At 38.3% G+C, this 14,253-nt stretch overlaps 1 protein-coding gene across 1 annotated transcript; it reads left to right on the forward strand.

The window, feature by feature from the left end:
- Positions 1–11,576: 11,576 nt before the first annotated feature.
- LOC140986598 (uncharacterized) lies at positions 11,577–13,115 on the forward strand. The gene is made up of 3 exons (XM_073454901.1): positions 11,577–12,548; positions 12,623–12,833; positions 12,937–13,115. The coding sequence occupies exons 1-3, from the start codon at positions 11,577–11,579 to the stop codon at positions 13,113–13,115; spliced, it is 1,362 nt and encodes a 453-aa protein (XP_073311002.1).
- Positions 13,116–14,253: the final 1,138 nt, after the last annotated feature.

Raw genomic sequence — 14,253 nt, forward strand, 5'->3', positions numbered from 1 at the left:
TATAATTTGTTGAAATCTCATTATTTTCATGAGGATTTGATTCTTCAAGAATATTATTGTCTAAGTTTGGTTCATTGATTTCTCTTACTATATCATCTAAGATTGCTTCTTCTGGAGCTTTTGAATTTTCTTTCTCTTGTATCTTTCTTTTTCGAGGTACAATAACCTTATAACCAATTGGTCGACCATGCTTCTGGCGTATTTTAGATTCATTTGCAGGTTGAATAGTAGCTGATCCTACGGGGACATCAATTTTTACAGGGATCATTCTCTGCATGTATATGTGATTTTGTCACGTTCTTTGAATTAACGAAAGCATCGGGCAATTGATTTGCAATTCTTTGCAAGTGAATGATTCTTTCAACGTCTTGTTCACATTGATTATTTCGAGGATCATAATGAGGTAATGTTTTCTCATTCCAACAAACATTTTGTTGTTCTTCGGGATACAACTTTATTTCCCCTAGATTTGGAAATTCCAACTCATCGAAGTGGAAATCTGCAAATCTCGCAGAAAACAAGTCTACTGTTAAAGTTCTAAATATATAATAATAGATGGTGAATCATATCCCACAGAAATCCCAAGTCTACGTTGTGGACCCATTTTTGTTCGTTGTGTAGGTGGGAAAGGGACTTGTACTGCACAACCAAATACTCGAAGGTGAGAAACATCAGGTTATCGACCATGAACAAGTTGTAAGGGTGAGTATTGGGGATAATTAGTTGGCCTTATACGAATCAATGATACATAATATATTATGGCATGACACCACACAAATGACGGAAGTTTTGTTCTCATCAGTAATGGTCTAGCAATTAATTGCAAACACTTAATAAATGACTCTACTAAGCCATTTTGTAAATGAACATGGGCAACCGAATGCTCAACTGAAATCCCTATTGACATACAATAGTCATTAAATGTCTGCGATTTAAATAAAGCTGCATTATCAAGACGAATTGTCTTGATTGAATGATCTGTAAATTAAGCTCGTAATTTAATAATTTGCGCAAGTAATCTAGAAAAAGCTATATTTCGAGTTAAAAGCAAACTAACTTGTGACCATCTAGTAGACGCATCAATCAATACCATGAAACATCGAAATGGTCCACATGGTGGGTATATATGCCCAAAAATATCCCCATGAATTCTCTCCAAGAAAGTTGGGATTTCAACATCAACCTTTATAGGGGAAGATCTAATAATTAGTTTGCCTTGTGAATAATCAACACATAGATAATCATCGTGTAAAAGAATCTTCTAGTTCTTTAGAAGGTGTCAATGTGAGTTAATTATTAGTTTGCGCATCATTGTTGCCCCAGGGTGACCAAGTCGGTCACACCATAATTTGAAGCTTTGTTGGTCAACAAACTTCTGGTTTTTGACAATGTTTGCTTCAATTATTTTTATTGTTGTAAAATACATTCCATAAGGGTGTGCACAAAATTTTTCTCTTATCTGCTTCTGGCCAGATATAGTAGATGTTGTGCAAAGGTATTTAAAATTATTTTCATTAAATGTTTCAATATGGATTTGCTAGCATATAGAGCATTTTCAATATATAGGCTTGTATCATTTGGTAAAATTATTTTTGCCTTTCCATAGCCTTGAATAATTTTTAATGCACTCGATATTTTTGTAACATTATTTTCAGCTAATGTTAACCTCAAAAAATGCCTTTTATTTTGAAGAATGATATGTGTTGAACCATTATCCATTAAGCATTCATTACGACATTTCATTATTAATCTAAAATAAAATAAAACTCAATAAGCTAAATATGTTAAATAATATGTAAGACTTTCAAATAAAATATTTTATTGATAATAATAAAAACATTTATTGAATAACAAAATAAACTTCCACGACAAATCCTAAACATGAACTGAATTTCAAAATAAAAACGAGACCATGATAACCTAAGAAACAATATAAATTCAAAGTAGAAGCAAGAACAATAAAAATAATTATTTATTGTTCTAACACACCACCGCCAATCAAATTATCTATATTTCCATCCGGATGAGCGAACAAATCAGAGACGTCCAAGTGAGTTATATCATTTGGATCATCATTGTCCACAAAATTTATCTCCATTTTTTATTTTCCTTGATTGAGTTTTGGTAGAGATCCACAAGATGCTTTGACGTACGATAAGTACGAGACCAATGTCCTTCCATTCCACATCTATAATATTTTTCTTCATATACTTTGGAACTATTCTCTTTTGCTTCTTTGTTATTGGAATTCCACAGCTGGTGGCTTGTTTTATGTTTCTTTCTTATTTGTTGCTGATATTATCTCTTTGGCTACGCCCACGCCCACGTCTACTTTGACTTTCATTGTTATGATTTTGAGTGATATTAGCATTTTCTTCAGGAAATACGATTTCATATTCTTCAAGAAATGTAGTTCTATTTACTTCAAGAAATGGTGTGGATCCATTTGGGGGCACTTGGTGATTTTTCATGAGTAGCTCATTTTTTTGTTCAACTAGTAAGCACGAGATGAGTTTAGAGTTCCTTTAAAATCCACGTTCACGATATTGCTATTGCAGGAGCACGTTTGATGCATGAAAAGTGGAGAATGTCTTTTCTAACATGTCTTGATCAGTGACTTTCTTTCGACAAAGTATCAGTTTGGAACTAGTCTTGAATAGTACATAGTTATAATCACTTACGGACTTAAAATCTTGTAACCGTAGATGCATCCATTCATATCGGGCTCTTGGAAGAACTACAGTTCTCTGATGGTCAAATCTTTCTTTTAGATTTTTCCAAAGCTCTCGTGTCTCTTTCACAGTGAGATATTCGACTTTCAACCCATCATTGATGTGACGACGAAGGAAAATTAGTGCCTTTGCACGGTCTTTCTGGGACATTTCATTTCCTTCTTTGATTGTATCTCCAAATTCATAGAGACAACGTGGACATCGACATCCAAAATCCATGATAAATAATTTTTTCCAGTCAAGTGAAGTGCTTCAAATTCAAGTTTGGTGATGTTCTCCATTGCAACTTAAAAAAATTATATAGTTAGAATTATGATAAAAAAACATATTTGAATTGTAACATTTATAGAGTAATTGTATTACTATCATTTAAAAAAAAAGAGTATAACAAGTTAGGCAAGGATAACACATGTTACCACTTTTACTATGCAATTTTGAAATTTTGTTATTCTATTTGTTAAACTAACATCAATGAACATAAATAATAAATTATTTTACCTAACCATTATCTAGTCTTCATTTGTACATAGAAAATATAAATAAACATGATATCATGTTGAAACGCCCTCTACTTTCTACTTTAAAATCATACTAATTTTTTTAAAAAAATCATAAAATCGAAAATCAATAATTTAAATAAATTAATTTTTTCATAATTTAAAATAATTTAACATTTAAAATATCAAGTTCATAAAAATCACTAAATCGTCAATTAGCACATTTCAACTCCAACATTTAACATGATCATACTAACTTCAAATAAAGCATAAACATCTCTAATTAAATCATTAACAAAATCCTTTAAAATTTTACTATCAAGCTAATGCAGAAAATAAAGTCCCTCAGGAGTGTACTGTCTGCCTCAATCCACTCAAACATCAGCGCCTCCCTCAATAACATCATCACCTGTAGCATTCAAACCTAGTGAGTCTAATGACTCATCATGTTCTAAACAGGAGTAACAAATAATACATATACAAGCACACGCATTAAAATCATATTTTTATTCAAAATAAGCTTGTAATCATAAATATATCATAAATCCTAAAATGATAGAATCGTAAAGCTGTCAGTCATTTATCATTTTGGGAGAAGTTTGATCCTTGAAAAAGACTAGCCTTTATTCTCTGGTCCACTGATCAGTCTTAGCTCACCATTGCGTATGGGGACAGGCACTAGACACCGATGTAAAATGGAAATAAGATCGTTGGGCTTACTCTGGGGCCTTTTCTAGTAAACGGGCTTCCTCTGGGGCCTTTTCCCTCTCGATATTTCCAAAAATCATATATCATATCTTCTTTGTCACAATCAATTCATATCCTTCAAAATATTTTTCCTTCCCTTTTAATTTATAAAATATCATGAATTTCAAAAAATAGAATTTTAACAGTAAAAATTTCACAGCTTTAACATAAATAATAAAATATCATATTTTCATCAAAGTCATCATAATATATCATTTAACAAGCGTTATGACCCTTCGGGATGCTGCCAACCCTTTTTCGTACTACCCATGTGTAAAATGATCGTTTTGCCACTTGACGTGAAATTTCTCGATTTTGACATTTTCTTATTTTTATTGACTCTAGACCATTTCAAATAATTATTTAAGCATAAATTTAATTTTTAACATTTTTATTTAGCTTAAATTCGAGGCTTTCGATTTAATTCCTTAATTACTAATTCGTGAAGCTTTTAATTTCCAAATTAATTCACACTTAACTATGTTAAATCCCAAACTTTTATCATGAACTTTTCATACCTAAATTACCCTCGTGAACCATGAATCGACCCCCGTGGACCATGGTTCGACCCCTTAACCATTAAACTTCAATATCAAGAACCCTAGCTAGTCCTCTCGAGCCATCTCATGTTCTACTAGAAACACACCCAAGCCACCTCGAGCCATCCCCTGACCAGACCCCCTATGGACCCTTCTGAACCCTCTTGACCCATCTAACCAGCCCCTAGCCAACGTCACAACCTCCTGCATGAGCCGCAACCGATCCTAGGAGATTAGCGAGACAAGGACTCTTCTACTTGAGCCACCATCGAGCCCAAACCCTCCTGACACTCACTGGACCACCCTCAGACCTAGCCTAGACCACCTTAGCCAAGCTTTGACCCTCCACGTTGTAGCCGATCGCGGTTGCATCCTATGCGCATGGGAAGAGTCCATGTGATTATGGACTCTGCCCTATCGACTAACCATGGATCCTAGCCCTACTAGGACCCTTTCAGACCCTGAACCGTGACCCACACCGAGCCCCATACCAACCCTGGCCGAGCCCCCAGCGCACAACCCAAAAGCTGAACCATCTTTCCCTCGGTTATGGCTAGGAAACCCTAGGTGTGTTCTTCCTTAGCCAACTCGTTTCCAGCACTCGTTTCCATCCTAAATCGTCCACGTTCCACTTATTAGACATCCTATGTTGGCAGCCAATCCCTTGGAAATCATAACGTTTATTTAACAAGCGTAAAATCATCAAAACTTTGAAATAATCGTTATATCGTTAAACCAATTGATCATAAATATTTGTCATGAAAAATAAATCAAAACATGCATAATATTGTTTGAATGATGCGTCAAAGGATTTAGAAACGTGCCTTTGCGTTTTAGAACGTTCGAAAATATGATCGTGGGCGTGGGGTACGAGGAAGGACGAACGAGCGACAAAACTACTTGTTTTCTTCCCTTGGAATTTTTGAAAATATGTGTGTGTGGTGTGTGTAAATTTCAGCTGGTATATGTGCTAGAAGACCTAGGTTTCTATTTTATAGTTTTTAATTTGCATGATAATGGACTTGAGTTTTGGGCTTTCAAGTTTATGGGCAATTGGGCCTACTCATCATAGGTAAATTAGGCCCAATAACAACTATTTAATTGAAAAATAAAAGTTTATAAACATTAGTTTTCAAAAACAATGCATTTGATATTTTAAAAGTCCCTCATTTTTCCAAAACCGGCTTCCCGGATGAAATCGAGCTCGTTACGTAAAATAATTTGAACTCTATCATTTTTAGAAAAATTTAATCATATTAATAAGCCTCGAAAATATTTATTGAAAAATATTTAGTTAGTCTTGGTTGTCCCCGGTCTCCTTTCCCCCAGCCTATTATCGAATATTTGGGTAAAATCCTTCAATTTCATGAAATTATGCACTTTAAACATTTAAGCATGTAAAATATATCATTTAAGTATTTAAAATCAATTAAGAAAAATAAATATGTAATTTAAATTATTTGCATGCATACGGTTTACGTGCACTGATTTTTTGGGCGTTACACATGTAATCTATCGAATTTGGTGTACATGGAGATGTGTTCAATTAATAATTTATGTATCTATATCAAATTTTGAATTCCGACAAATAAATTACCTTGTTCGCCAAGTAAGCTACTAACATAAGAACCGATCAATTTCAAAATGAAGAAAAGACATATAAAAAAATAGTAAAATTGTTTTGCCCAATTAATATGAATTATGTGATTGCTCAAAACTTGTCATAAATATGTCAAATACTTGTATTCACACAATATTTTAGCGACTAGTTAAATCATCAAAATTTAAATAGTACAAATCTTAAACAAGCAAGCCAAGATATGATGAGAAAACTTGAATAAAACACGAATACATTTATAATTTATATTGAATCAATATTCTTCCACAATATTGTTGAAACATAAAACAATATTGTTGAAACATAAAACATTTATCTAAATTCTTCAGGAATATGATAACATTATATTTTATATCAATATTATTCATATATATATTGATAGATCTTAGAACAAAATTCTTCGAGAATATTGATAAATCTTATATATTTATATTTTTTTCGTAGACCTATCAATATTATCAACATAAAGTCGTGTTGTGCTATTTCAGGAGTATCAACATAAAATTAAAAGTTGTACTTCTTCAGGAGCATCAATATAAACCTATAATTTGTGCTACTTCGATAGCATCAATATTAAATCTAAATATTGTGCTTCTTCAAGAACATCCAAACAAGATTAAGAATAAATTATTTATGAATTTTACCTTGAAGAGCACTCGTGCTGATAACGTATTATGAATAGTGAAAAATATAAAGATGAGAGAATGAATTGAAACATTTTATTCATCATTTGATACATCTATTTATATAGTACATTTACAGAATTTAAATAGTTGATAACATAATAAAATACAAATCTTATATTAATAATTATCCACAATACTTTATCTATAACAATTTTCATTTAATATGTAGTTTTGTTTTAAAAAATAAGAACTTGAAATAAACTGTTAGGATCAAAAGACTGATTTAGAGGGAGGATGAATAAACAATCTTAAAAAATTCATAAATTAGTTCGATTGTCTTAGCAATGGTGAATTGTAATTATTGTCGGTTGGGCTTCAATAAGCCAACATCTAAATATTTCGGGGAAATAGACTCACTAAATTGGTTGAACAACACAAATGGCAAGGCTAAATAACAGTTAGGCTAGCAAACTGAAAGAAGTGTAAGTAACTGAAATTAATAAGTACACAAAACAATTTTTTATGAATATTCGGAGATTTGAACAACTCTTACGTCACCATTTCATCCACTCAGGAAGGATTTCACTAGAAAATTTTGGTGATTACAAGTATTTTGCAACAACCCACATTACCAGGGCTTATCTCTGGCCTACTTAAACTCCTTGATATCTGAAAACTTTAACAAAATAATCAATACGATCTTATTGCCAGTTACAAGAATTTTTCAAGGAAATACACTAACTCAATTGATCCTCAGTGATTAGATAAAATAACTTAATCATGGTGACTCTCAAAAACTTGCTACTCGGAATAATTCTCTTGATTAGATAAAATAACTTAATCATGTTGCCTCCATAAATGTGTATTTTATTCGAGAAGTATTATTATTGATGATGCCCCGGGACGTCCCGGGTCATGGTCAGGCCCTGAGACTTCATGGGCCAGGAATAGTGCCCGGGTCAGGATGATATGCTCCCGGCCAATGGCATGACAGGACGGGTTAGAGACCTGTCATATAATTGCTCGAAACACAGAGTACAACTTAGAGAGCTCACAGTGAGCAATCAGTCAATGAGCCGAGCCATTGGACCACCCGGGATATGATTTCCCAAAGACGAGGAATACCCGATCTCTTCTGTAAATGCTCGAGAAGCATTTTAACCGAGTCACCTCGATATGAGTAAAGCATTTAATGGCGTCAACTTGACAGAGAGTGCATAGCCGACCTACCTCTGACAATAATATAAATGGTTGACAACATTAATTACGCCGGATGTGACTAGTATGGGATTTGACATGTCAGAATAGAGGGTATAATCAGCCACCCTATTATAATTAATAATCAGCACAAGGAACGAGGTCATCATTGCCATTTCTACTATAAATATCAAGCGCTTTATTTGCATTTATTCTTCATTCAGATATTAACTCACACATTGAATACTCTCATTTATTGGGTATTTACTCACTACCCTACCCTTCACATCAAGGACACAACCTTCATTTGGTTGCATTGATTTTTAAGTTCTCACGTCCGACTCATATTTCTTTTCATCTTTTGATAGTATACCCGGTCGAGTATCCGACCCGACTCTTCCCTTTTCATCCGGGTTACATCATTGGCGCCGTCTGTGGGAAATCTGAGTTTTAAGACGTTGATATGGCACCTACTAGAGAGCCAACCAGGACACTTCCCGAGTTCAGGAGGATAACCATACTCATCTCTCTGGTGCAAGAGGTCCCCCACCCAATGGTCCTCAACCCACCATCCATCTAACACCTGAGGAGTTGACCAAAATTGTAGCTGATGCTGTTAAGACAGCGATGGAAAATAAGGCTCCTAATCATTCTGTTCCACTACAAGAAGAACCGGAGCAATTGCAAGGTAGTCAGGAAGAGGAGAGGGAATCAAGCGCAGATTCTAAGTCCCCCACTGTTGCGGAAGAATTGGAGGAGTTGAGGAAGAAAGTAAAGGTGTTAGAAGGGCAGGTTGGTTCCAAGGATGGTGCTCCAGTTATAACAGGTTGCCCATTCTCTGATATTATTATCCGGGAACCATTACCCGGACATTTCAAGTTCGCCAAGATCAAGGACTATGATGGGAGTTCTGATCCCGAGGAGCACCTTACTCGCTTCGAAAACATGGCTATGTTACATTGCTACGGGGACCAAATCAAGCGTAAAGTGTTCCTCACCACCCTCGTCGACTCTGCACAAAGATGGTTCGAAGGGCTAGCGCCCCAAAGTATCAATTGTTTTGAAGATTTCCAAAAGGTATTCTTGCATCAATTTAGCAGTAGCAAGAAGTACAAGAAGACTACTTTCAGTCTATTTGAGGTAAAACAAAGGCAAGACGAAACCCTCAGGGCGTATCTCAAAAGATTCAACCGAGTGCCCTGGATGTGCCAGCCTGTGCACCCGAGACGAAAACTATAGCGTTCATGCAAGGGCTATGGGAAGGGGATTTTTTCCGATCCTTAACTAAGAAATTGCCCGTGAATTTTGAAGATCTCTTGTCCCGTGCAGAGAAATACATTAATATGGAAGAGGCGCAAAACCAAATAAGGGAGGCTTTGAAGAGAGCCAGAGGAGATCGGGTAGCTAAGCCTGATGAAAGAGCTCCCAAGAAAAGTGGCCCGGGACATTTATCTCATGTACCTTTGAGAATTTCTCGAGATCGAGAGATTCAAGAATGCAGCTCGGACGTAGTCTCGCATCTCGGACCAGTAGCCAGAACACCAAGACCGGAGCGGAAAGGGTACTTTACCCTTCATAAAGAATGTTCTCACAATACAAATGAATGCCGAACTCTGAGAAAAGAGTTTAAGAAGCACTCTGAACCGGAATCTCATCCCTCCCGGGATGAACCTAGATCACCACCTTGGGTGTGTCGTCGCCCCGGATTTAATACTCCCAAAACGTCGGCGGGTATCCCGAGTAGAAGTGGAAGAGCAGAAGGAAGCTCTCGGGAGAAGAAAAATACTCAAGATAAAAGAGACCCTTCCCCAAGCCGAGGAGTAATAAAAATGATTTCGGGAGGATCCACCGATGGCGATTCTAATCAGGCTCGGAAAGCCAGGAGCAGGAGAGAATGCTTGGAGGTCGATGGGAGGAAGAGAGATGAGCCAGTCATAAGCTTTGGACCAGAGGACCTTAGAGGAGTTAGTTTACCCCACAATGACGCTCTTGTCATTCAGGCCTGAGTGGCTAACTATGATGTGTTGAGGGTATTTGTTGATAATGGCAGCTCCGTTAATGTTATATTTAAGGAAGCCCTGGTTCAAATGGATTTACACGAATATCAATTAGAGGCGGTTGGGACTGCCTTGTTTGGTTTTGCTGGACATGCTGTGTACCCTGAGGGGGAAATCATTCTACCCCTGACCCTGGGCACTGGAGATCTAAGGAAGACTGTGATGACTGTTTTTACAGTAGTGGATGCCCCATCCTCGTACAACATCATATTAGGAAGGCCAGCCATGAATGAGATGAGAGCCGTGGCTTCTACTTATCATCAGAAAATCAAATTTCCAGTACAAGGGCATGTTGGGGAAGTCAAGGGAGACCAACCCTCTTCTCGGAAATGTTATGGGGAGACGGTCCGAGTAGATCAGAAGAAGGCAAGGAAGGCAGGGGAGGAGAAAGAGTGTCAAGAAGGGGCCAATGAGGGGGAAGTGCATTTTGTTGCAGAAGAGGAGCAAGAAGTGGTGGAAGTTGAACCTGGAAAACATATCCGGGTGGCCCGAGACATATGCGTGTCTACCCGGGTAAATCTCTTAAATTGTCTAAAAACTAACATTGGTGTTTTCGCCTGGTCTCAACAGGAACTGACCGGGATCTCGTCCCAAGTGGCCGAGCATAAATTGAATATCCTCCCGGGATCCCGACCCGTAAAGCAAAAGAAGAGGCATTTTGGCCCTGAAAAAGATAAAGTTATTGAAGAGCAAGTGGAAGAGTTACTGAAGGCCGGACATATAAGGGAAATCCAGTTCCCAACCTGGCTATCAAATGTGGTTCTAGTCCCAAAATCCACTGGGAAATGGAGAATGTGCGTTGATTTCAGGGACTTGAATAAAGCCTGTCCTAAAGACTGTTATCCACTCCCCCGGATTGATCAGCTGGTAGATTCTACCTCTAGATGCGAATTATTAAGCTTTCTGGATGCATATCAGGGGTATCATCAAATCCTCTTTGCTCTGGAAGATCAAGATAAAGCCAGTTTCATCACCTCTGGGGGCACCTTCTGCTATGTTGTCATGGCTTTTGGATTGAAGAATGCAGGGGCCATGTACCAACGCTTAATGAATCTAGTCTTCCACAATCAAATTAGTCGAAATATTGAGGTATATGTGGATGACATTCTAATCAAGACCTGGGAAGTATCTAGTTTCATTGATGACTTGGCCGAGACCTTCACCACCTTAAAACAGTATGGAATAAAGCTCAACCCAAGCAAATGTGTGTTCGGGGTCAGGAGTGGTAAATTTTTGGGTTTCTTAGTAACTGACAGAGGAATTGAGGTCAATCCTGAAAAAATCAAAGCAATAATGGATATGTCTTCTCCTCAATCCGTCCGAGATGTGAAAAAATTAACCGGGAGGATTGCTGCCCTCTCACGTTTCATCTCCCGATCTGCTCATCAGAGTTATCCATTTTTCCAGGTCTTAAGAAAAGCACAAAAAGCTCGGAAGAATCATGACTCGCGCCGAAGTTTCGGGAAGAATGGTTAAGTGGACTGTGGAGCTTGGGGAGTATGACATTGAGTACAAACCCCGACTGCTATAAAAGCTCAAGCATTAACAGATTTCTTAATTGAAATGATTCAACAAGTGGAAAAAGAGGTATGGAGAGTGTTTGTTGATGGTGCCTCAAATTTATCAGGATGTGGAGTCGGGATGGTCCTAATTGTCCCATCAGAAGAGAAAATCAAGCTGGCTTTAAGGATTGATTCCAGGGTCACCAATAACGAAGCAGAGTATGAGGCTGTCTTGGCAGGGTTGCAAGCTGCTCAGGAAGTAGGTGCTTCTCGGGTCATTATTTATTCTGACTCCCAGTTGATTACACAGCAGATCAAAGGGATGTACGAGGCCAAGAATGAAAAAATGCTCAAATATTTGGGGATCATCACTGCCCGAGCAGCATCTCTAACCGACTGGAGTATCGAGCAAATTCCCCGGGAGGAAAATGCAGAAGCTGATACCTTAGCTAAATTGGCTGCTTCTATGTCAGATATAAGTATCCGGGAGGTTCTCTGTTTCACCCAGCTATTGCTCTCTATTGATGAAGAAATACCCTCGATCCAGAAAAGCTCATGGATGATTCCCATCATTGAATATATAATACATGAAAAGCTCCCTGAAAATCGAGCCCAGGCTGCAAAAATCAGAAAGCAAGCACCCAGGTTTGTCTTTTTGAATAATGTTTTATACAGACGATCCTATCAGGGCCCATTACTCAAAGGCTTAGCAGAAGAAGAGGTAGAGTACGTTCTCCGGGAAATACACGAGGGATGCTGTGGTGAACACCTCGGTGGAACAGCTCTGTCTCGAAAAGCTATCTTGGCTGGGTTTTGGTGGCTTCGGATGAATCAAGATGCTGCCCAATTTGTTCAAAAATGTCAAGGTTGTCAACACCATTCTAATTTTTATCATCGCCCAGCAGCAAATATGCAACCAATCTCTGCATCATGCCCTTTCGATCAATGGGGTTTGGATATCGTGGGCCCTTTCCCTATAGCCCGAGCACAGAAAAAATTTCTTCTCGTGGCTGTGGATTATTTCTCTAAGTGGGTAGAGGCCGAGCCATTAGCCAAAATTACCGAGGATGAAGTTATGAAATTTCTTTGGAAAAACATTGTTTGCAGATATGGCATCCCGNCCAAGAAATGAAGATTATTCAATCTTTCACCTCAGTAGCTTACCCTNAATTCCAGGGAAAGAAGTTCACCTCCTGGTGCCAAGAAATGAAGATTACTCAATCTTTCACCTCAGTTGCTTACCCTCAGGCTAATGGCCAAACTGAAGTAACTAATAGGATCATTGTGCAAGCATTGAAAGCCCGACTCTATGGGAAAGGTAAAGACTTGGTGGAAGAATTATCGAGTATCTTATGGGCATACCAGACTACACCCCGATCATCTACTCAAAAAAACACCCTATAGCCTTGTTTATGGTTCAGAAGCAGTCTTACCTGTGGAAATCGGGCAATCTTCTATTCGGATAGAATCTTATCCTAGCAACAATGATCAATCCCGGGCCATTGAACTTGACTTAGTGGAAGAAAAAAGATATCGGGCAGCTATTCGAGTGGAAGCTTATCGCAGCCGGGTGATGAAATCTTACAACAAGCGTGTTTAGCCACGAAATTTTCGAGTTGGGGACCTGGTTATGAAAAAGATCAAGCCGGTAGGTGATGTGGGAAAATTTGAAGCAAAGTGGGAAGGACCTTTCAAAATAACTCAAAGAGTCAGTTCAGGTGCAGCTTATTATCTCGAAGATTCTCAAGGACGCATTCTTAAAAGACCATGGAATGCCTTTCATTTAAAGAAATATTACGTTTAAAAGCACGTGTTTTTATTATTTCTTCATCAAATAAAGGAGTTGTTCAAAGAAAATATCTACTTAAGTCCAGGGACCCGTACCCTGGCCCGGTGGACCCGTACCCCGATCAAATCTTAAGTCCAGGGACCCGTACCCTGGCCCGGTGGATCCGTACCCCGGTTATGTCCCAATTCTGTGGATCTGCACCCCGACCTAAGAGTGTAAGGTGAAGATCGATTAAAATTGACCAGGATATTTAAAGCAAAATACAACACGCAGGAATATCAAGTGCGGCAAATGAAAAGCAGAGTATTTTCATTAATACTAGGAAAAATTTACAAGGTGCCCGGAAACCCGGGAATAAAAAAAAAAGAAAAAGGGGGGGCAACAAAGGAATTTAATCTACAGGGGGGTCCTGCTGATCTTCCTCTACCTCTGGCAAGGACGCCACGACTTTTTTTAAATCAGGGAAATCCTCCCGGTCGGCTGGAACCAGGCCTGCCTCTTCAAATTGTTCCAGGCACTTGTTGAAGCCCTGTTCAAATTAAGGAAAAGCCTTATCGGCCAACATCTTTTTGAACTCCCGGGACTTCAAGAAGCGAATCGTTTGTTCTTCTTGGGTTTTCTTTATCAGTTCGACGGCAGTCAGAAAGTCCTCAGCCCTGACCCGGGAATATTCCGCTTCCGCCCTCGCTGCCTTCATCTCCGCCCAGGTTTCAGCAAGTTCTGCCCGGATCAAGTCCATCTGTTGCTGCCAAACAGCCTTCTCCCGGGCCAGAACATGATCATGGAGATCATTCAGCCTACCCACCTCCTCCTGAAGTTTGGCATGCGTCTCCCGGGCAGAGGTGGCTTGAGCGTTGGCCCTTTTACCAGCCTGAGCCACTCGCTCAAAAGCTGACATGAGCATTTTCAAGCCCTAAAAGAACAGAAGATTAAAAAAAATGAATATAAA

Source organism: Primulina huaijiensis, chromosome 10, assembly GCF_012295235.1.
Source record: "Primulina huaijiensis isolate GDHJ02 chromosome 10, ASM1229523v2, whole genome shotgun sequence".
Taxonomy (NCBI): Eukaryota; Viridiplantae; Streptophyta; class Magnoliopsida; order Lamiales; family Gesneriaceae; genus Primulina; species Primulina huaijiensis.